The sequence below is a fragment of the Pseudophryne corroboree genome, chromosome 2 (assembly GCF_028390025.1).
Source record: "Pseudophryne corroboree isolate aPseCor3 chromosome 2, aPseCor3.hap2, whole genome shotgun sequence".
In the NCBI taxonomy this organism is placed as follows: Eukaryota; Metazoa; Chordata; class Amphibia; order Anura; family Myobatrachidae; genus Pseudophryne; species Pseudophryne corroboree.
In genome coordinates, this window is record NC_086445.1 from 437,025,072 (window position 1) to 437,049,707 (window position 24,636).

The following is a 24,636-nucleotide window of genomic DNA, read 5'->3' on the forward strand; positions in this document are numbered from 1 at the left end:
ATACATATCTTTAGGTTGTGCCCACTTCTCGAGCCACTATGACGGCAGTCTTTATCATAAGTAAAGTTATTGGAGTCACTTTAAGGGCTGACCCATTTGTGGCTCTATTGCATTTATATCCCGGGAATGTGTCCCTACGGGATAGATACCCTGTGGGACATATATTGGTAGCTACGAAAGCAGCCATTGCTGAGTTGTGAAGGTCCGCTACTGTCCTAAGTCTGTGAGCCATTGAAAACAAATTTCAGAAACATTATGTTTATAAGACCGCCAACTGCACATATCCTTCGTCTGCATCTTCTCCACATATGAAGTGGTTTAACTAGTGTGAATATAGGGAAGGGCAGGGTCTCTCTTCCATTTGCTCTAGATCAGTAGATATTTCCATTTTGGACTCTCCTTAGCGGCATAAATCGATTTAACCTGTATAGATTATTTTCTGGGTAATGCTTGAAATAAGATTATATTTAATATATGTTCACCTCTGTCGATTGTGCAATGCTATACTATGTTAAAGACTATGTATTCCTGTTCCTTGTCTGGTTATGTCCCCTTTGTGTCCCTCTTTCCTTTTCTTTTGTACCCCTATTATTTTATGTGAAAAATTAACTAAAAACTAGTGTTTAAAAAAAAGTCTAATTTCCCGATCCCGACCGAAAAAGGTCAGAAATCAGGATTTTTTAAATATTTTTAATATTCCTGATCCCACCAACCATGCCGTCCAGGGATCGGGACATTGCCCCAATATGGGGGCCATAACACCATATATTAACGTAACTCATTTTAAAGTGAAACATAGTTACCAGGCAACAACACTGCATATAACCAATCAGGCATAACATTAAAACCATCTGCCTAATATTGTGTTGGTCCCCCTCGTGCTACCAATAAAGCTCTGACCTGATGAGACATGGACTCCACAAGATCTCTGAAGGTGTCCTGTGTTATCTGGGTCCAAGATGATAGCAGCAGATCCTTTAAGACCTGTAAATTGTGAGTTGTGGCCTGCATGGCTGGGCTTATTTTCCAGAACATCCCACAGTTGTTTGATCAGACTGAGATCTGGAGAATTTCTAGGTAAAGTCAACACTCCTTGTTATGTTCTTTAAACCATTGCTGAACAATTTTTGCAGTGTGAGGGTGCATTATACTGCTGAAAGAGGCCACTGCCATCAGCGAATACTGTTGCAATGAACAGGTATACTTGGTCACCTACTTAGGTAGGTGGTCCGTGCCAGTAACATCCACATGAATTCCAGGACACAAGGTTTCATTGCCCAGAGCATCACACTGCCTCCACTGTCTTGCCATCTTCCCATGATGCATCCTGGAGCTATCTCTTCCTCAGATATATGATGCACATGCCCTTGGCAAACTACATAATGTAAAAGAAAATGTGATTCAACAGCCCAGACAACCTTCCATTGCTCGAAGGTCCAGTCCTGATGGTCGGGTGGCCACTATAAGCACTTTTGGCTGTGGACAGGGAACAGCATGGCCACTATGACCTGCCTGCTTATAGCTACATTGACATAATCTTCAAGATCCAGTGAGCTGGCTCTCAATAGGTTTTTAGTATGACCCAGTCACCCGTTTACACCGCAGGCTACCCGAGTCCTTCCTGGTTTCAAACTTGGCAGCTAGCAGGGTCAGATTACCAGGTAAATTGACACTGAGCCATGACCTGGGAAGACCCTGCAATTACCTGGGTTATTGCGCAGTGGAAAAGGGGTATAAGGTACATGATGCACAAGTAGCAGGCTGTGGGATGGCACATTTGACAACTCGATAGTTAAATGGTTCCATTTAATTTCCAATAAGGGCTTATTATAGTAGTTCATTGTATCCCCAAATGAGAGTGTTATGCAGTAGCTTAAAGATTGTACAGCATTAATATCTGTGCCATGCTACCTTGCCATATATATTACACACCTATGAAAAAGATTGTATCCCAACTGCTTAATGCAGGGTGTTCCAAATCATGGCTGACCTAAAACTATATTTTTCTAGGGTCTGGTTTATTAGATCTACACTAAAAGGGCTACAGTTAATAGGTCTACCACTAATGGAAGACATGACACAAAAGATAGACACATTTTATTGTTTTTTTTGGGGGTGTTTTGTCACTTTTCTGCCACAAACAAGCCCCATTAGTGTACTGTATCCCCTCTCATGCTTTGGTAAGGTGCCTCACTATGCTTGGCACAGGTTACTATTCCCAATCGTAGTCCACATGGATGGTAAAGTATGAAAATTTTGAAAAAAAACAACAACTTGTGTCTACCATATGTGTGTTGACCATTGTCATGTCAATCTTTTAACCCTGTTGACCTTTTGGACTTTCTTCCTTTTACATGTCAACCTTTTGACCCTGTCGACTTAATGCATGTCTACCATTAGTGGTCGACCTATTGACTATAGATTTTTTTAGTGAAGATCTACAGTATAGTCCGGATACCATTTTTCTATATAGTATATAATCACCCACATTCATTTGACATCATAAATTCCTTATCATAACATGTTATATGCACCATTGTAATTACCTGCATATGTGTCCTCTGGTTCAAGCCTACATTTTAAGGAACCTTTCATCTGGAAGTTAATCTCACATGGTTCTTTGTGTACAGGAAAAGTAAGAGAATGAACCAGTCCTTGATCAGGATTTTCATAGGTGGATATGAGATCCTTCAGGTTTTTAAAGTACTTTTCTTTAACTCCTTGTGCAGCCTAAAGTGAGCAGATAATATAACATTAGCTGTGTTATGATTTTCTTTCTATATGATTATGTGTTTGCTTTCTTTATTACAGTTTGATGTCTGTATATTTACAGCCCTTTGATGGAATTCCAAAAAGCATAATGTGCTGAAGAAACACTTAGGGGTCAATCCAATTAGGTGTGAGTTGGCTTCTGCTAGTCGTTCTCATGGTGAACTGGCACAGCAGATTGCACTTGCTATCCAATTCCAAACTCACATTGCTTCTTTCAGAGAAAATTCATGTTGTTTTTGTGCGAACCACCTGAGGGTGTGAAAAGGTAGGGAAAAAAATTTATTTTAACGTGAGGAATGTTGGTACTTGCTCCTGGACCCCTTGAACATTCCCCCTAATGATAAATGAGGAATGTGTAAGTGTTTGGTTAGCTTAAACATGTAAACAGCCCCAAACATGTAATGTTTGGGGCTAAAATAATAAATGGTCTCAAAATGATCTCCATTTAACTTTTTTTTTAGATTACGCACCCAAAATGCGTAATTCAACAAAAAATAGTTGCTTTTGAACATATTTTTTTTAATTGTAAAGTTGACCTTAAATTACTCCAAAGGCACCTTTTTTTCTACTTTTTTATGATTTGTATAATTCTATTGTAATTAAACAAAATTTTGTAAGATTTTTGCATTTAAAATAAATGCACAGATCAGCTATTTAACACCTTTTAAAAGCATCCTTATACCCACTATCAGCCTTTTATATGATTTTGCTAATAAAGCTATCACTTATTTGGCGTCCAGGAAGGTCTACCTACTTTTTCATGCTCTTCTCCCAGATCACATTTTGTACAAAATTCACATACCCTCTCCGCAAGTACTGCAAATTAGCTTTTCTAATTGAATTTCACATTTCTCGGTCTGTGAGTTTCATAAAACAAACTTGCTTTCACAAACTTGCACTTAATTTTATTGAGCCCTTAAGGGCCCATACATTTATACGACATGACGGTCTGTCATGTCATATAAGATTTCCTCCAACCTCCCGGCAGCCTCCCCATTGGCAGAAATAGTATTAGATATATCGTATGCAGTTTTCTTTGCATACAATGTATCTTTTACTTTCCCATCCATTTACTGTAGGATCCGACATATAACAAGTGCAGCACTCATGGTATGTTGGATCTAGGGGGATCCGATCCGATGCACACAGAATTGCACATCGGATCGGATTGGGGGAAAAGCACACGAAAATGCCCGATTTCACCCAATATATCGGTCCGAATGCCCAAATTGGGCTGAAATCGGGCATTATCGGTCTAGTGTATGGGGCCCTTTAGTTTGTAAGTGTTCATAAATAATGACATGTAACATGTTAGAGAGTACACTGATATCCTACAAATGCCTATTAAATGATTTGGCTAATGAATAAGGGACCTTATTCCGCTTCAGTTGCAATTTTGCTATTTTAAGAAAACTGTAACTGGCTGCGATCACATGCTGGGGGCCGCCCAGCACAGGGCAAGACCGCCCTGCATGCAAATACCTGGCGGCGTTGTGATCGCAATTAAATTGTGATAACATCGCTGTTTCATGGATGCCCCCTGCCTCCGCACCCAGGCTGTGAAGGCAGATGTAGAGCCACTATGTATGGGGTCACAGCAGCCATGTGTGAGTTCACGTGGCCACCCCGAACCCTCCCATTTCCATTGAGATGCCCACCCAACTCCGCATTACCGCCCCCACAATGCCGTGTCACCTCCCTGTACCGCCCCGCAAACAGCTCTACCTGTCACTCAGGCAGAGGCGTCCGCACAAGTGAGATGCTATTGCATCTTACTGTGTGCACATGCGCAGTACAGCTGCTGTGCATGTTCAGTATCGAATTGCAGATGCGATCCTTACTGAATAAGGCCCATTGCTCAGAACCAACATGGACAAGAAGCAGGTGTTTAGTGTCCACTCTAAGTGCAGGTTGCTGATCAGAGAGGAGGGCATATTTAATTTGTAAGGGCTAAATTTTAGATGTGATGTATCTCTACAGCTACCGTGCACCTAGAGTGTTATTTACCCCTCAAATACAGATATATACATAAGGTTTGAAGTATGCAAATGAAGAGCGGCAGTGCTATTTTAGTATCCTACTCATAGCAAGTTATAGCAGTGTATTCAAAATTACCAGAGCAATTCTACATTGATCTGGTATGGGAACAGCTGATCCAAAAATCAGCTGTCCGTGGAATCTCTAACACTGCTCCTTTAGCAGCAGATAAATTGCACTACAGCCACCAAATTGTGTTTATGCATACAGATAGCAATCCTGCAGATGGATCCGGCTAGGGACAAAGTGATCTGTAAGGATCCCTTTTTACAAATCGGATTTCCTTCCTAGGAAGCAGAGGTCCAGGAACCAATGCCATCTGAAGACGGTGTAAGTTCCCACCAGGGCTGCCATAAGAAATTGCGGAGGACAGGATTGCCAAAATAAATTTAGGTCAATGGGCCAGATTGGGACTGAAAGCTAAGAAAGAGATATCCATGATACATAATTTCTACAAAAGTTGGCGAAAATGTAAATATTGTGAATACTGTAAGGATGCAGTATTCACTATCAGTGGCTCAGTAGCGCTGGGGGGGGGGGGGCTGCTGGTCAGAACGATGGCACCGCACATAGAAAGTAAAGACTCTGGCACTGTGCCAGAGTCTTTGCTCTCTAGTGGCTAGCGTTATCTTTCCACATATCACTGGGAAGATGGCACTGGCCGGGACGGAGGGACCCGCTTCCCGTTTAAGTAAGGTAGGAAGCGGGTGCCCTTCCCTCTGCACCCCCACATTAAAATTGCACCCCCTGTGGAGCGAAGCAGACCCGCAATTATATTTTTTGATTCATATTTTTATAGTAAAGCCCATTTTTTAATCCACTCTCCCTTTACTGAGGGCTCTCTACCACCCTGTTCACTATAAATTTAACAAGCACAAGACAGACCATGAAAGTAGAGAGAGCACCACTTTCTGTCAAACTCAAAGTGACAGGTGGGCTACACCCCCAATTATGCAAAACATGCCTCTAAACATGCCCCTAACCACTCATCCGACACTCCCACTTTTCATCCCAGTCTGCTGTTGTTTTATATGAAATAAGCTTACAAAAGGAGTTATAAGCATAGTTTAATCATTGAAAAGCCTCCTGTGTATTAACTGTTAGATGTTGCAGCAATGTATACAATTTCCAATGTTGAAATAAGCTTACAAAAGGAGTTATAAGTTTTGTTTAATCATTGAAAAGCCTCCTGTGTATTAACTCTTAGCTGTTACATCGTCGTATATAATTTCCAATTGTTTTGTGTTTTGTTAACGCTTAGTTGCGGCAGTAAATGTTATTTCCAGTTGATTTATAAAATAAGCATGCAAGCTACGAGTATTAAACCTGAATAAATCAGTGTTTAAATGTTGATTAAACGTATCTAGCATTATTTTTGCACACAAACCTCATAGCTTGAGTTCACCTTTCTGTGACATATAGGTGAACTCAAGCTATGAGGTTTGTGACAGATGGGTAAACCATTATTGACCTGTACACATAGACAAGACCGTTTGCTTTAATAAAGATTTGACATTGAGACTAGTAAACCATTATTGACCAGTACACACAGAATAGTCATTTTGTTTTAATTACAGAGAAGTAATACTTTATTGACCAGTACACATACACAAACCTGTTTGCTTTAATTAAGAGTTGACATTGAGACATAGGTAGTCCTTATGTTTGTTTATATTTACAGATATTTGATTGAGCCACACAAACAGACAAGAAAGCTGCAGGGTACTTAAGGTCTGTTACAGCTAATTGTCATGCAAACAGTACACATAGAGAAACCTGTTTGCTTTAATTAAGAGTTGACATTGAGACATAGGTAGTCCTTATGTTTGTTTATATTTACAGATATTTGACTGAGCCACGCAAACAGACAAGAAAGCTGCAGGGTAATTGTTATGCACACCAGTGCCAGCAGGAATGTACTGGTGTCTGAATGGTGAGGGATGCAAAACAAATGAACTCACAGACAGACTGGGGAATATGACATTACATACACAGAAGGTGTTGGGGTATCAAAATAAACACAAAGTGAACAGAGAAGCCCAAAGGCTAAGAAACTGGGTGTCTCCCTAGTATTAGGAATGCTCAGATGGAAAGAAGCGAGATGTAGTGATTTAATACGTAGAGAACCCGAAATGCTGTTGCTAAGGGCAACAGCAAAACCCTAAAGGGTTACCAACGGGTGTGGCAGTAAACTCCTTGGTCAGAGATGGAATAATGGACACAAGGAGAGTCTCCACAATCCTAGTCCTCACTTGCAGTGCACTGGTTCAGCTTACTGCCACTAAACTGACACCTGAACACCTTGCACAGTGAGAAAGGATTTTGGCAGGCAAGTCTGAGAATACAGCCGCAAACTTGCTAGGTTCACAGAGTAGCAAAAGAACCCCAGCAGGTTAAACGACTGACTCCAGTCTTACTGCTAGGTCTGGATTGGCAGAGTGTAATACCAAATCCCAAGGCCTATTTGCAGTAAGCAACAAACAAATACAAAGTTTACACAGTACTAGCTAGCTTTCAGGAACTGACTAACCAACAAAGATTCAGCAGCATCTGCCTAACCTGAGAAGAGGGTTTATATAGCAGGTGCTGTCCACGCCCCACTCAGACCTCACAGACTGTGAGCACAAAAACCAGCACCGGATCCCCTGCCGTGCACAGAGCCTGTAACCACTGCACAGCAAAAGACCCGAACCGGAGTATCAGCTACGCTCAGGTTACTCCGCTAGCACTTGTCTCCCGGTTGCCATGATGACGTGGCAGCACAGAGCAGGAGACCCTAACAGTACCCCCCCTCTGACGAGGGGTCAAAGAACCCCTACCACCGGGTTTATCGGGGAACTGCGAAAAGAAAGAGCGTAACAGTCTGGGGGCATGAAGATCACAACTGCGCACCCACGACCGCTCCTCCGGGCCATACCCCTTCCAGTGCACCAAAAATGACAGCCGACCCCGAACCATCTTGGAGTCAAGAATCCTTTCAACAACAAACTCCCTCTGGCCACGTATCAGAAGAGGGGAAGGTCTTCCACTGGAAGAAGGATTACTAATCGCCCGTTTTAAAAGGGAACAATGAAATGTTTTATTGATACCCAAAGAACGGGGTAGATCTAACTGAAATGCCACCGGATTGATAACCCTAGTGATCTTATAAGGACCGATGAACCGGGGGCCTAACTTATGAGATGGCTGTCTCAACTTCAAATTCTTGGTAGACAACCAGACGAAGTCTCCTAATTTGAAGCTGCAGGGTCTTTTCCGCTTATCAAAAACCCTTTTGGTCACTAATGACACAGACACAAGGGCTTTCTTCACTTTCCTCCAAATACCTCTAAGGACCGAAACCACAGAGGAACCACCAGGCGTGGAGTCCAGGGGGTCAAAAGAATTGGCCCTAGGATGATGCCCATACACACAAAGGAAGGGAGAGATCCCTGTAGCAGAGTGAGCCGCGTTGTTATAGGCAAACTCCGCCATGGACAGATGAGCAACCCAGTCAGTCTGACACTTGGATACATAACACCTGAGGAACTGCTCCAAGGACTGGTTCACCCTTTCAGTCTGCCCATTAGACTGCGGATGGTAGCCTGACGACAAGCTGACAGAAATCTGGAGATCGGAACAAAATGCCCTCCAGAATTTGGCCACAAACTGGGATCCGCGGTCAGAGACCACATCAAGTGGCAACCCGTGGAGGCGCACAACATGCAGCATAAATAATTCAGACAGGCGTCTGGCCGATGGCAGCCCAACCAATGGAACGAAGTGCGCCATCTTCGAAAACCTGTCAACGACAACCCAGATGGCTGTCATCCCCGAGGATTTGGGCAAGTCCACAACAAAATCCATTGAAATGTGGGTCCATGGCTTAGATGGAATAGAGAGTGGATGTAATGGGCCAACAGGAACCCCTCTAGGAGTCTTATTTCGGGCACAGATGTCACATGCCCGAACCCACTGATCCACATCCCTAGCCACCGAGGGCCACCACACCGCCCTAGATAGCAACTCCCGAGTTCTGGCAATACCCGGGTGACCTGCCGACTTCTTGGCATGGAATTCCAGGAACACTCGCTGTCTTAACCTAGGAGGCACAAACAAAAGACCTACCGGAAGGTCTGGAGGAGCCTGCTCCTGTGCTCTAAGGACTAATGACAAGAGGTCCTGGGTAATGCCCACTTTAATACATGATGGGGACACAATGGGCAATGGCTCCTCGGTGGTCTCCTGGATTGGAGCAAAACTCCACGAGAGCGCATCAGCCTTGATGTTTTTTGACCCAGGGCGATATGTTATCAAAAAATTAAAGCGAGCAAAAAACAAAGCCCATCGTGCCTGCCTGGCATTGAGGCGCTTCGCTGACTCTAAATATGCCAAATTCTTATGGTCGGTGAGAATTGAGACCACAAACTTAGCCCCCTCAAGCCAGTGTCTCCACTCCTCGAGTGCATCCTTAATAGCCAACAATTCCCGGTTACCCACGTCATAATTCATCTCGGCAGGCGAAAATTTACGGGAAAAGTAAGCACAGGGATGAAGGCGATTATCAGACACCCCCATCTGAGAGAGCACTGCCCCAATACCCATCTCAGAGGCATCCACCTCCACCACAAAAGGACGCTCTGGATCTGGGTGTCGCAGCACCTTGGCCGAGACAAATGCCCTTTTGAGACGGGCAAAAGCCGCTTTGGCCTCACAAGACCAGTGAGCAACATCCGTCCCTTTCTTAGTGAGTGCCACCAAGGGCGCCACTATAGACGAAAATCCAGCGATAAATCGTCTATAAAAATTCGCAAAGCCCAGAAAACGCTGAAGCGCCTTCAAACTAGTGGGCTGCACCCAATCCAGGACTGCCTGTACCTTGGAACCCTCCATTTGGAAACCTTCTGGGGAGATAATATATCCTAGAAATGCGATTTGCTGAACTTCAAATTCGCACTTCTCCAGCTTCGCCCCAAGCCGGTGGTCTCTGAGTTTCTGGAGGACTAAGCGTACATGCTTCCGATGTTCCTCCAGGGAATGGGAGAAGATTAGGATGTCATCTAAGTATACAACTAAGAATCTATCCAAATATTCCCTGAGCACATCGTTCATGAAGTCCTGGAAGACTGCCGGGGCATTACAGAGCCCAAAAGGCATCACCAAATATTCATAATGCCCTGAGTGGGTATTAAAGGCAGTCTTCCATTCATCCCCCTCTCTTATTCGGATGAGATTGTACGCACCGCGTAGGTCAATCTTAGAAAAAATGGTGGCAGTACGAAGCTGGTCAAACAAGACCGAAATGAGAGGCAGTGGGTATGAGTTTTTAATCGTGATACGGTTCAATTCCCTGAAGTCGATGCAGGGTCGCAACGAACCGTCCTTTTTACCCACGAAGAAGAACCCCGAACCAACTGGAGACTGTGAAGGTCTGATAAATCCCTTAGCCAAGTTCTCCTGAATGTACTCTGCCATAGCCTGAGTCTCAGGACGTGACAGGGAGTACAACCTGCTCTTGGGAAGCTTAGCATTCGGCAACAAATCAATGGCACAGTCATAGGGGTGATGGGGAGGTAGTACCTCTGCAACTCTTTTGGAGAACACGTCCGCAAAATCTGCATAACATCCTGGCAATCCTGGCAAACTTAGCTGCGAAAGCCTGACTGGAAGGCTCAAGCAACTCCTGAAACAATCAGTACCCCAACTAAGAATCTCCCCAGAGACCCAGTCAAATTGAGGATTGTGGGCCCTTAACCAGGGTAACCCCAACACCAATGGGGCAAAAGTACAGACAGTCACATAAAAGGACAATTTTTCAGAGTGTGTGGCTCCAATAAACAAGGAAATCTGGCTAGTGCAAGAGGTAATTTTACCCTGGGATAATGGTTCCCCGTTTAACCCACAAATCTCAATTTCCGATGCCAAGGGTACTAAGGGAACAGAGTGTTTCAGGGCGAATTGGCGGTCCATAAAAACCCCGTCGGCCCCACTGTCCACAAAGGCCTCAGTCTTGACAGTTTGACCGAGGATCTTCAAGGTCACCGGAATGATAAAAGTCTTCTTGGGAAATTCTGACTTCTGGCCTGACAGGATATTTCCCATCACCCTCAGGCCCTGAAGTTTTCCGGCTTTTCTGGGCATGATACTACCACATGACCTTTATTACCACAGTACAAACATAACCCCTGCTGTCTCCGCGTCTTCTCACGCGAGGAGAGGCGGGTAGCCCCAATCTGCATAGGCTCCTCGGAAAATTCCTCAGAGTCTGAGGTTCCCTTGGGAAAGAAGGAAACCTCGGTCTCCCTTTCAAGCCTGCGCTCTCTCAGCCGTCTATCCACCCGAATGGATAACTGCATGAGCTGATCCAAGCTATCAGGCAAGGGATATTGTACCAGTTGGTCTTTTAACTGGTTAGAAAGACCTCTTCGGTACTGGTGTCTCAGGGCTGGGTCATTCCACTGGGTATCATGGGCCAACCTCCGAAACTCCGTACAATAAACCTCAACTGGCCTTCGCCCTTGCTTAAGGATCGAAATCTGAGCCTCGGCTGAGGCCGTCTTGACAGGGTCATCATACAACATGCCCAGTGCCGTAAAAAAAAGCATCAACACTTTTAAGCGACGGACAGTCAGGCTGCAACCCATATGCCCAGACCTGTGGGTCTCCTTGTAGCAAGGAAATCACTATGCCCACCCGCTGAATCTCCGACCCAGAAGACTGAGGCCTAAGCTGGAAATATAGCTTGCAGCTCTCCTTGAAATAAAAGAACTGCGAGCGATATCCAGAAAAATGATCCGGGAGATTTACTTTTGGCTCTTTAACCCCTGAAGGTACTGCTGCTGCGGGAGCTCCGTCAGCGGCCTGTGAGGTGTGCATTTTAATGGACAAATCATTAAATTGTCGAGTTAGGACCTGCACCTGATCGACCACCTGTTGCAAAGTATTTTGAGGGGTATGCTCCATATTCCCACAAAATTTCAACAGGAGTATTGGGCTGCTGAATATGTTATGCACAACAGTGCCAGCAGGAATGTACTGGTGTCTGAACGGTGAGGGATGCAAAACAAATGAACTCACAGACAGACTGGGGAATATGACATTACATACACAGAAGGTGATGGGGTAACAAAATAAACACAAAGTGAACAGAGAAGCCCAAAGGCTAAGAAACTGGGTGTCTCCCTAGTATTAGGAATGCTCAGATGGAAAGAAGCGAGATGTAGTGATTTAATACGTAGAGAACCCGAAATGCTGTTGCTAAGGGCAACAGCAAAACCCTAAAGGGTTACCAAAGGGTGTGGCAGTAAACTCCTTGGTCAGAGATGGAATAATGGACACAAGGAGAGTCTCCACAATCCTAGTCCTCACTTGCAGTGCACTGGTTCAGCTTACTGCCACTAAACTGACACCTGAACACCTTGCACAGTGAGAAAGGATTTTGGCAGGCAAGTCTGAGAATACAGCCGCAAACTTGCTAGGTTCACAGAGTAGCAAAAGAACCCCAGCAGGTTAAACGACTGACTCCAGTCTTACTGCTAGGTCTGGATTGGCAGAGTGTAATACCAAATCCCAAGGCCTATTTGCAGTAAGCAATAAACAAATACAAAGTTTACACAGTACTAGCTAGCTTTCAGGAACTGACTAACCAACAAAGATTCAGCAGCATCTGCCTAACCTGAGAAGAGGGTTTATATAGCAGGTGCTGTCCACGCCCAACTCAGACCTCAGAGACTGTGAGCACAAAAACCAGCACCGGATCCCCTGCCGTGCACAGAGCCTGTAACCACTGCACAGCAAAAGACCCGAACCGGAGTATCAGCTACGCTCAGGTTACTCCGCTAGCACTTGTCTCCCGGTTGCCATGACGACGTGGCAGCACAGAGCAGGAGACCCTAACAGTAATTAAGGTCTGTTACAGCTAATTGTCATGCAAACAGATCCCCAAAAACATAATGAGCTCACTCAAGTTGTACGGAAATTTGCTAGTGACCGAAGGTTGAACTAATAGTGCAAACAGACATGACCAGGCATGTCTGGACATTAATCAAGGACTATCAAGAGTGCTATGAGAATTCAGTTTGTAATTGACGTGTTGTCGGATGTAAAATGGCATACACGCTATGAATAATGATATATTATCAATTAGCAGTGGTTAGGTGAGAGAGAGAAAACAGATTTAACGGCGCTGCACTAACACGAGTAATAATAAGAATAATACTTATTTGATGGTTTATAGATGCTAAACTGTATTGATATTGCCTAATGGGTTTATATAATGACCACATATAACAAGTAGTACAAATCGGTAAAATCATTCTACATCATATAGGAACTAAACTACTTTTATCATTTGACTAGCAAAATATTTAAACATTTATGACGTGCCCTGACAGGCTGTATAGTTTTTTAAAATGCTATAGGTACATTAACAATACTTGACAGACATGTGTATTACACCTAAATGTTGCGAAAATATAGACGCGTGATAGAGCTGATCGTGTATATATATATATATATATATATATATATATATATATATAACCTAATATCATTTGTTAAAACATCTCGTGTTTATATTCAAAATGTTGGCAATGCTTTATGTAAGATAAAGCCGTATAAATTTGGTGTATAGTATAATCAGATGTAAAATGATGTGTTTATTAAAAAAAAGCTGTTTTTTGAAACCCTATTTGTACATGCCCCCTATAGCTCCACCCGTAGGGTCTGAGTTTTGCTTGTGTCAACAACATTTCAGCTTTATTAGGAGAGATCTGTAACCATACCATCACAGCATTGAAGTCTCTCACACAGAATATATTGAGCAAGGTATATGTAAGTATTATAAATATTTAACCTTTTTATTTTTTTATTTTTTTTATTTTATTATGTTTATCCGTCTTAGACAATAATACCTATGATGTTATCAATTTTCTTATACGGCATACTTACTTTAATGACAGCCTATATAATTAGTGATAGTTTATCTATTGCTAACAAGGGCTGTGAAATATTATTATTATTATTATTATTATTATTATTATTGTTATTTTTTTCCTAAACATTATTTGCTAATAACTGCCGGGTGCATGTCGTTACTTATTTTGAAGAATGTTGCATGTGTTGTGTATATAAAGGGTTATATGTTAATTTTTGTATATAGATGTGTATTGTATTGTATTTTAAAAATCAACCAAGTCTATTACGTATGAATGAGTGACATCTAGTGGTTTATTTTGGCAATGACTGTATTAGCATATTAACATTTTCTGTTTTAATTGAAAAAGTATTTAAAAGATTATCACAATTACATGTTCTATGTTTTAACGTATTTAAAATATAGTATACAATATTTTTGTGATTCATAAGTGTTGTGTAAATACGCTATTTAGCGTATATGTTTTATTCATGTATATTTAAAATACATTTATTATAATTTTTGTCTTACAGCATTAAAATTATTTCAAGACGAAGCAGCAGTTAAAATATTAATGGCAGTATGTATTTATGTACGGTTTATTTGATCGTACGGTCGTTAAAATATCTTTACAAGCTGCATTATTATGTAAAAACAAAAGTTAACGATAAATATAAATATAATCTACATTATATCTTTTTTAACAGTCAGCAAGTCGCAATGTATTTGAAATTTCTGACGATGACATGATCATGAGTCTTTCGCAAATTATGGAGCATCTTTATCAACCGCTAACTCGTAAGTGGTCATACTATATTTAATGGTTCATAAATAATTTTATTTTATAGATATATAATGTTAAATCTTGTGATCGTAAGTTTATTGACTGCTGAATAATTTTAATTTGTTTTTAAAATGCTTATTCTCGCATAATTAACAAGAATTAATCTTATAATGGGTTGGGGTTTTGGAATCTGCACTGGAATGGATTGTAAGTAAATATCAAACAATTTTTTATATCATAAAAGGCATAAATAGTGACCAACATAAAGCTACCGACTTTGCCTGCTAGGCTTTTGAGGTAGAGCTGAGTTGGCGGTGCTCCCGGACATTTGTTCAGAGCAAACTATTGAGGGGTGTTTTTGCGCAGAAGAGCAAAAAGAAGACTGTTTTGTTGTCTCTCTGGGGCACACTTTGTATCAATATAATTGCTGATTAGGTTGTAATATGGGGTACACTGTGAGTATAAAGGTAAAACTTAACTTTTATTATTCAAGACAGATGAAAAATATTGTTGTATATCTCCACAACAATAACTTAAAAAAGTATTAAATAACAATGTAACAATATGTTACTCACTTTTTCTGGAGTGGGTGGCAGGAGGTTTATCTGCACACCTACTGTAGTTTAAGTGAGTGTTGATATTTGACGTTCATCAAAGCGAATGTTTGAAATCTCTTGTTTTCTCAATCAACTTATGAATTATTATACATAAGTGCATTCATAAGAGAGAAACAAGAGAGAAACAAGAAACCCGGCTTTTCCAACTCTGGACTCCTTCTAAAAGAGTAAGCATGGGCACATTCATAAGTTGATTGAGAAAACAAGAGATTTCAAACTTTCGCTTTGATGAACGTCAAATATCAACACTCACTTAAACTACAGTAGGTGTGCAGATAAACCTCCTGCCACCCACCCCAGAAAAAGTGAGTAACATATCGTTACATTGTTATTTAATACTTTTTTAAGTTATTGTTGTGGATATATACAACAATATTTTTCATCTGTCTTGAATAATAAAAGTTAAGTTTTACCTTTACACTCACAGTGTACCCCATATTACAACCTTATCAGCAATTATATTGATACAAAGTGTGCCCCAGAGAGACAACAAAACAGTCTTCTTTTTGCTCTTCTGCGCAAAAACACCCCTCAAGAATTAATCTTACGCAGGACCGGTCGGTCAGGGTCTGAGAAGGACAGATCCATACGTCGTAGAATGTGCAAATTGTTCTGCTGATGAAACGATTCAGAAGACTTATAAGGCATACACTGATTCACCGAAGTCTCAAAGCAGTTGTATGTATGTTTGTGAATTTAGCTTTTTAAAACGAATGATACGTTTTTTACCGAGTGCGCAAAGTAGCTGTACGTTTATTAGAAACATAGAAACATAGAATTTGACGTTAGATAAGGACCACTTGGTCCATCTAGACAGAGCCTTTTTTATCCTTTAGGTAATCTCAAACCTTTTTGAACCTTAATTCTTTGTAAGGATATACATAGATCGGGTGGTCTTCAGTATGCCGGCTGACGGGATCCCGGCGCACAGTATACCGGCGCCGGGATCCCGACAGCCGGCATACCGACACTTATTCTCCCTCGTGGGGGTCCATGACCCCCCTGGAGGGAGAATAAAATAGTGTGGCACGCGTAGCGCGCCGCCGTGCCCGTAGCGTGGCGAGCGCAGCGAGCCCGCAAGGGGCTCATTTGCGCTCGCCACACTGTCGGTAAGCCTGCGGTCGGGTTCCCGGCGCTGGTATGCTGGTCGCCGGGAGCCCGACCGCCGGCATATCGTAGTGAACCCCATAGATCTATACCAAGCTTGTTTAAAATGTTCTTCCGTTTTAGTCTTTATCAAGTCTTATGGTGTGAAATGATTTTAAATTGCTCATTTGTATTTCGCAGATAGCCCTAACCGCCTATGCATGGAAACAAGCTTTGAAAAGTATATGCGCAATGTGCAAATGCGCCCGCTGCCATCACAGGAGTTAGAACTGCAAGCGGAGTTTTCTATCGATAGTAAGTTAATTCAACGACGCTATTCATTTGTTACAAACATTTAAAATGTAATTTTTTTAACAGAGAAAAATGTCAATCATAGCCGTAAATCTAACTAATTGTTTTGTTTTCTATCGCAAGTAAGGTAATTAAACGACGCTATACGGTTGTTACACGTATTTAAAACGCTAATTTTTTCACAGAGCAAAAATGTAAATAATAGCCGTGCAACTAATTAATTGTTTTTGTTTTTTTTAGCATTCGATGAAATCTTATACAACATGGATCCTTCCAGGTATTGTTGTATAAATACAACGGTTGATGAAACGGTCGAAGAAGCAGCGCCCCGTACAAGCACACCCGATACAGCGACACATAGACCCGATGACAAAGAGAATCAATACATACAGCCGCCGAACAGACATTTACGCCTAGCTGGTTCTAAGCCGTTGATAATGAATCAGATGTACGGTAAAATGAATCCAAACAGTCGTGTGAGTGATGTGCCGTGCACAATGCATTGGGTAAATGAAAAACCTAAGCAAAGGGGTATGAAGAGGAAATTGGATTATACAGAAAAAAACAAGTCTAAAAGAAGGCGGTTGACGGCGTTACAAGATGCACCAACTAGTTGTAACAACAGCAACAAATTCAAGATGTTGCCCGATCATGATGATGATGATGATGATGATGATGAACAAACGAACTGTGTTAGTGATAAAACTGCTGACTCAGAGATTGCAAAAGGTAAGAGGATCAATAGGCTCTCAAAAAAGTACAAGATCAAACATACAAAAGAAAATAGGGTTATAATAACATCAGTCACTCAGAATAATCCCATTATAATTCGAGATACACAGTTTGAACCCATTATAATTCCAGATACACAGGTTGACCCCGTTATAAATCCAGATGTCTGTTATGATTTACTTCAAGACGCACAGTCATTTTATATATCCGACGCAGAAGCTGTGGATGGTCATGATTGTATTGATATTTCAGAAGTTTCAAACAAAGGGGTTAGAGCGTCTGTGGTTGAGTCGCGTTCTGCAGAGACGGACGATGTTGTTGTCGGTCCATCAGGTAATGATGTTAGACAACAACAATGGCCGTCGCGTCAGAGCACAATGGCTGAGGCTGACGACGGTTAAACTGGTGAGGGTGGTTGTCGACAAAACACTACAGGCAAACCCACAAGGGCAGAGCACGCGAGTAAAGCAGCAGAATTAAAATATAATGCACTGTTAGGGGCTGTTTGGAGAGAGGTCACTTACACGAACCACGCGTCCACAGGGATGTTAACACGACACGCAGAAATAATGCACAGCGGCAAACGAGATCAGCGTGCGCTTAATAAATGTATTAAACGCTATTTGGAACTCGCAATAGAACGGAACAATCTAGTTAGGGAGACTTGTGATTTCCTAGAGGTCAACTCCTTCGGTAAAAAAACACCGACATGACTATTTAAGACAGGTTGCGGTTTGAACAACATTGCAGCGTGTAGAGCACAGGGCCATAAAAATACAAGTAGAAATTTAAAAGTAAAATGGGCCATAAGAACGTTAATAAACTTAAGAAAACAAAAGCAACTTAGACTGGCATGACAAGGCACACGTAGATTTAATGAACAGAATGACAACATACCGTCATGACACATAGATAGACGGTCATCACAGACGGACAGCGCTGAACGCATAGCATCACCCGGACTGGCTGGTCCGGAAACGCCTAGTAATAACAAGGCGACACACCTGTTTTTTTTTAGAAACCATAGCCAGGTATGAAAGAAATCACCCCAATTTCAGGGCGTCTGAATTACACCATCATTTCCGTTTTATCAGCTTGAATAGAATCACATCATTTGTAGAAGCTACGAGGGCAATACAGACTATGCTCGACAGCTACATGATTAATGTCGACCCTAACCATCATATACAGTTAAGGTTGGAAGGTGGAGGGTTACACAACGCCATCTATTCACACCGTAAGCCGTGCAAGTCATTAGACGCCGTCAGTTTTTTGAATCAGATAACAAACACGCTGCAAAGTAATGCTGAGGTTTTATTTGATACAGAGTTGAAATTTGTGATCTGTGTTTTCAAGAATGGCGTAGGCGGTGCCCTGATGGGCAGGAGCCTATGGAGAATACCATACAGTCTTATTATTGTGTGTTATACGATTTCAATAACAGCGGTAACAATCTGTGTCTGGCGGCTAGCCTCTGCAAACTTCTGGACAAAGATAATTCCACAGACCAAGTGATACACGAAAGGGTGCTCGAGATTCATAAAGCATTGAATTTGCCCCTTGATAAAATGATCAGCTTTAGCGATGTTGCTTGTTTTGAAAACCATTTAAAGTCATCAATTAAGATTCTCTATTACAGTAATGGTTGCTGGAATTGTTATAGCACAGATTGTCGATACAAAGACAACATACTGTTCATCCTATGGCACGATGATCATTACTATGGTATTTTGGACATTAAAGCTTTTGTTGGTGCCCGTTACTTCTGTAAATTTTGCAACAATGTGTACCACCACAGAAATAAGCATGATTGTCTTTTCTTTTGTAAGTCATGTCTCAGGCAAGATTGTGTTGATACAGGTCAGGCAGCGCTAAGGTGTACGCAGTGTAGGGTGTTTTGCAGGTCAACAGAATGTTTAGAGATGCACAAGTCTTTAGCGTTGGCTATGAAAATGCCGTGCCTTCATAAAATGTATTGCGATCGCTGTGGTTTTTATACCAATCCTGACCACACTGTGTTGACAATTTTGCGGGTCATTTGTGTTACATTCAAAACAATAAACCTACGATTCCTACTTTAAAATATATTTTTTATGATTTTGAATGCATGCAAGAAACAAGCGTGCACATACCTAATTACTGTTACGCATTAACGCTGGTGGATGAGAAATCCTGGGAGTTTCAGGGCACTGATTGTATCACAGATTTTGTAAAAACATTCATGAGACCAAAATTTGCGGGATACACATTCATAGCCCATAATGCAGGGCGTTATGATGCGTACTTTGTAATGCGACAATTGTTTAAGGAAAAATTGAAAACCTCTGTGTTGGCACAAGGTGGTAAACTGTTGTGCATAACGGTGAGTGATTTAAATATTCGATTTATCGATTATTTAAATTTCTTGCCCATGCGCCTCAGTCGTTTACCAAAAGCAATGGGTTTTAAGGGTTCAAAAGGATATTTCCCACATTTTTTTAACAAAGCCGCTAACCAAAATTATATAGGTGCCATGCCGGATATTCAACATTTCGGCATGCAATATATGATGGGGTCAGAAAAGATTGAATTCAAAGATTGGTATGAGAGATGTAAGCATAAGTCGTTTAACTTCCAGGATGAACTTAAACACTATTGCAAGGAGGATGTGGTAATATTATATAGGGCTTGTAAGGTGTTCCGAGATGCCGTTATATCAATTACCGAACTGGAAGTTGTCGTATATAAGAAAAATAAGCTGGTTATTGTTAAGAGATACATTGATCCCTTTCAACTGTCATGCTGGCCGCTGTTTGCATGGCCATGTACTGATGTAAATTTATAAAGGATAACACGTTGGCACTTGTACCATCTGATAACTATCACAAAACTCAGAAGCATTACTCAACACCAGCCATACAGTGGTTAATGTACATAGCGCATACAGAAGGCGTAGACATAAGACAAGCGTTACAAGGAGGTGAGAAGAAAGTTGGTAGCTACTACCTGGACAGCTATTCAGTGATCGATGGGGTACAAACGGTGTTTGAGTTCCAAGGTTGTTTTTTTTCACGGTTGTAGCACTTGTTACAACCTCGATGATGAAAACAAAGTGACTCAAACGACCTATGGTCAATTACGCCACAAGACGCAGGTGAGAATTAATTTTCTTAAGCTCTGCGGATTTCACGTGCGTGTTATTTGGGAGTACCAGTGGAAAAAAATGTTACAGGACGATGCCCGTCTACAGGAGTTTCTTAAGGGCAAAGGTTTGCCCGAACCCTTGGACCCACGAGATTCGCTTTACGGCGGATGTACAAACGCCATAAAGCTGTATCACAAAGCACAGCCGGATGAACAGATACACTACTATGATTTTACCAGTCTGTATCCATTTGTCAACAAAAACAAAGCATATCCTGTAAAACATCCCAGGATCATTTATAAAGATTTTGACGATATCACAACATATTTTGGTATCGCTAAAGTAAAAGTGTACCCGCTGCGTGAGCTTTTCTTTCTGGTTCTACCGGTTAAAATGCTTGGTAAACTAATGTTTCCTTTATGTCGCACATGCGCTGAGTCTGGACAGGCAGAGTCGTGCGAACATAGTGATGAGGAACGAGCACTCGTTGGTACGTGGTGTACCGTAGAAATAAATTTAGCAGTTGACAAGGGCTACAAAGTGTGTAAAATCTATGAAGTATGGTATTTTGATAAACGATCTGATGATTTGTTTTCAGGTTACATTAAAATGCATCTTAGGGATAAACAAGAGGCTTCTGGTTATCCCAATTGGTGTACAGACTCTGAGAAACGACGGGCGCATATAGATGCCTATCAAAAAAATGAAGGTGTGTCTTTATGACCCGATCACATAGAAATCAACCCCGCAAAAAGACAAATTTCAAAATTGTTTTTAAACTCCTTATGGGGAAAGTTTGGTCAACGTAATAACATGCCCAACACTAGTCTAGTGTCTGATCCCGACAAGCTTTTTGAATACGCGTTTTTACCTCACTATGTGGTGTCTGCTTTAGACTTTATCGATGACGACACTGTCATGGTAAATTGGAAGTACGCCAAAGACCATTACACCCGATCAAGTAACTGTAATGTTTTTATAGCTGCGATTACAACAGCGCATGCTAGAATTGAACTGTACAAGCTATTGGATGTATTACAAGAATGTTGTCTTTACCACGATACAGACTCTGTTATTTTTGTCAGCAGACCCGGTGATTGGAATCTGCCGTTGGGGGATTATCTATGCGAACTGACTAGCGAAATACCTGCCGGTACGCATATAACAGAGTTTATCTCATCAGGCCCCAAATCATACGGCTATCGTCTAAATAATGGAAAGACCTGTTTAAAAGTTAAAGGTATCACGCTCAACATTGATAATGCACAACATGTCAACTTTGACAGCCTGAAAGAGTTGGTCTTGGATTACCCTTTAAATCCCGAAGGTGACGACCAGAAAAAAATTGTGATACGTCAACCAGGCATAGTGCGGGTTAAAAAGTATTGGCAAATTGAAAAGCGCATGCTGCAGAAAACGCAAAAGTGCGTTTACACTAAACAGAGGCTTACAAATAACTTCACAATGCTACCGTTTGGTTATTAAGATGGATATCAGACTGCAGCATCCCTTTTCATGTATTTTAGCAGGCCCTTCCAACTCGGGTAAAAGTTATTTTGTTAAAATGCTGCTACAAAATGCAGCTACGCACATATCACACGTGCCTGATAATATTGTTTGGTTTTACGGCTGTTGGCAACCTATGTACGATCAGCTTCTGCGTGATTACCATGCATTTTATAGAAGGTGCATGCATTTTATAGAAGGTCTACCTGAGACTTTTAATGATGACCAACTTTTTCCCCCTGATAGGATTAATTTAGCGGTTGTTGATGATCTGATGGAGTCGGCTAGTAATAATTCTGAGATTGAGAAAGCAATCACAAAGTATGTACACCACAGAAACCTCAGTATCATGTACCTGGTGCAAAATGTCTTTTGCCAAGGTAAAAAGAGCAGGACGATACATCTAAACACAAAATATAAGGTCCTTTTCAAAAATCCACAGGATAAATTGCAGGTGATGACTCTGCCTAGACAAATGTACCCTAGTAATAGTAAGTTCTTTCTGGATGCATTCCAAAATGCGACAACTGTACCGTATGGCTATTTACTGGTTGATTTAAGAACCAATACGCTTGACGAATACCGTTTACGAAGCGGCTTATTTCCACCAGATGAGCCGGTGGCTTATCTCAGTAAAAAGCATGCTTCTAAAAAGCGGTAATTCTACAACTTTTAGTCATTTATCTTAGAGCCACCGACAGAGAGCATGTCGAATCATTTACGTTGTAATTGGACACTTTTAAAAGCATTAATAAAGGCGACACCCGCTCAAAGAAATGCTATTTTATCCAACGCTTCAAACGATTTGGTGAAAACCATTTGTGAAATAGCCCTCAACATACTTAAAGGTAAAATACCATTGACACAACGTCAGTTGAATTACCTTAAAAAGAAGCGGGCCCTTATAAAATCCCTTTGCAATAAGAAATGCAACATTGGCAAAAAGAAGCGGTTGGCGAAGCAGTCCGGTGGTTTTATTGGCTCGTTGCTTGGTTTTGCCATACCGTTAATAACGGGTCTCCTGACTAATCGTTGATGGAATACGCTGAGAAAATGTATCTAGTGCCTCAGCAGCAGTTAGAATGTTTACGCAACAAACCAGTTAATGATGATATACATAAAACAGTCACCCAAGGTCTGGATGTGGAAATCATAAACATACCACAGAATAATGATTTATCGAAATATGATAAAGCTATACATTACACAGCCGCTTTGCAGAAATATCTGGTGTTGAGTAAGCAATCTGATAGAGAAATGTCATCTTTAACTCTTTTAACACCCAAAATGCCAACTGATCCTCAAACAAGCAACTCTGATCAGTCAGACGGTTCTGACTCTGTTTATCACGATGTTGTGGACGGCGTTAATGCCCGGTATAGGAAGAACTCTGAAATTCTTTTGAGTAAAATGGCCGGCTCTAAACACATCACAAACTGGAATGCTAAAGGCGAATTTCTGTATAAAGGTAACGCTGTACAGGGATCCAACATGTTAGATATAATAAGACACATAACGCAAAGCCACAGCGTGTCGAGCCGTAAAATGCCGAATGGGTGGAGTGAAATTATGCACACTATGGCTGAATTAAATATTCCATCCACTGTAGTCGGCAACGCATCAAACAGAATGTACCTAGACCGTTTAAAAGCAGAAACATACTCCGTTGATGGTGACTTTTTATGAACTGCAACGCTAAAAGTGTATAAAAAAAGACGCTTAAATGTTTTAAGCAGCCCAGGTTTAACAACGACTCACGGTTACTTAATGCCTAGGAAACGCGATGTAGGATTGTTACAGGATTCACTGTGGTTGAGTCTATGATCTATTTCTATGGTATATTGTTTTTAAGGATTGGCATTGTAATAAAGTTTAAAAAAGTTTGTTTATTATAGTTATGAAACATTGTATGTAAAATGCTTCAAACATCGTATTGATTACAATTGTTATAATATTGCAATGTTAATGTATCTGTAAATATGCTTTTTATGTTACAATAAAATATCCTTATGATTTATAATGGTCTGTTTTGTTCTTTGTTTCTAATCTGTGTTTTTGGAAGAAGATCACACTCGCACAACATAAAGTTTAAAATCATTGTTTATTATAGTTATAACACATTGTACATAAAATGTTTCAAACACAGGGATGATTACAAGTTACACATTTCTGTATACATTTATCCGTATAGCGACTCAAACAATGACTTTTTCGGCAGGTGCCTTACAAACATTGCAACTAAACGGTCATTACATTTTGTATCATTACTAAATCAGGTCAGAATATCCTCATATTTGTAGTTTTTACACATCATAAGTATAAAGTAAATACAGTATTGCCCGCATACAGCACTTGAAAAATCTTGTAACCGACGGTTTTGGTGACAAATACTTTTTGAATTATAATGTAAAAACTTTATGATATTCTTTGGGAAAATGTCACTGTCCGGTGAGAGACCGTAGGAATCAAATAACAAATGCCGTGTTCATTAAAATAAACGGCTAACCAGTGTTCGCTGGGACCTGTCTCTTTTCACAAACAGGGATGCCGCTGTGATCTGTATTTTAAAGGCATCCACTTCAGCCAACATTAAGCAGAATGAGTCTTTGTTTCTGGTGAGTTTAATCTTCAGGTCAACGGCGTTTAAAATTAGTTTATGTTGGTGGAAAAGGTCGCAGTGAAGTGGTCCTAGCAATTCAACCGTGCGACTCTGCGCTGTTGCTTCTGCGCGTTTTTTGAACCCCGTATTAGGCCATCCAGCGTCCTGTTGTTA

The 24,636-nt window shown here is 41.2% G+C and overlaps 2 protein-coding genes across 2 annotated transcripts in view; one reads left to right on the top strand and one right to left on the bottom strand.

Annotated features, from left to right (window-relative positions):
* Window positions 1-2,027: 2,027 nt before the first annotated feature.
* Window positions 2,028-24,636, bottom strand: part of LOC134994187 (SH2 domain-containing protein 1A-like) — a 42,049-nt gene continuing 19,440 nt past the window's right edge. Inside the window, exons 3-4 of the mRNA XM_063950929.1 lie at window positions 2,547-2,730; window positions 2,028-2,062 (exon numbers count right to left, since the gene is read on the bottom strand). Coding sequence (XP_063806999.1) covers window positions 2,028-2,062; window positions 2,547-2,730 — 219 coding nt within the window. The remainder of the gene's footprint in view (window positions 2,063-2,546; window positions 2,731-24,636) is intronic.
* LOC135026618 (uncharacterized) lies at window positions 16,397-23,720 on the top strand. Its single transcript, XM_063953638.1, has 2 exons — window positions 16,397-16,504; window positions 16,742-23,720. The coding sequence occupies exons 1-2, from the start codon at window positions 16,411-16,413 to the stop codon at window positions 17,632-17,634; spliced, it is 987 nt and encodes a 328-aa protein (XP_063809708.1). The 5' UTR covers window positions 16,397-16,410; the 3' UTR covers window positions 17,635-23,720.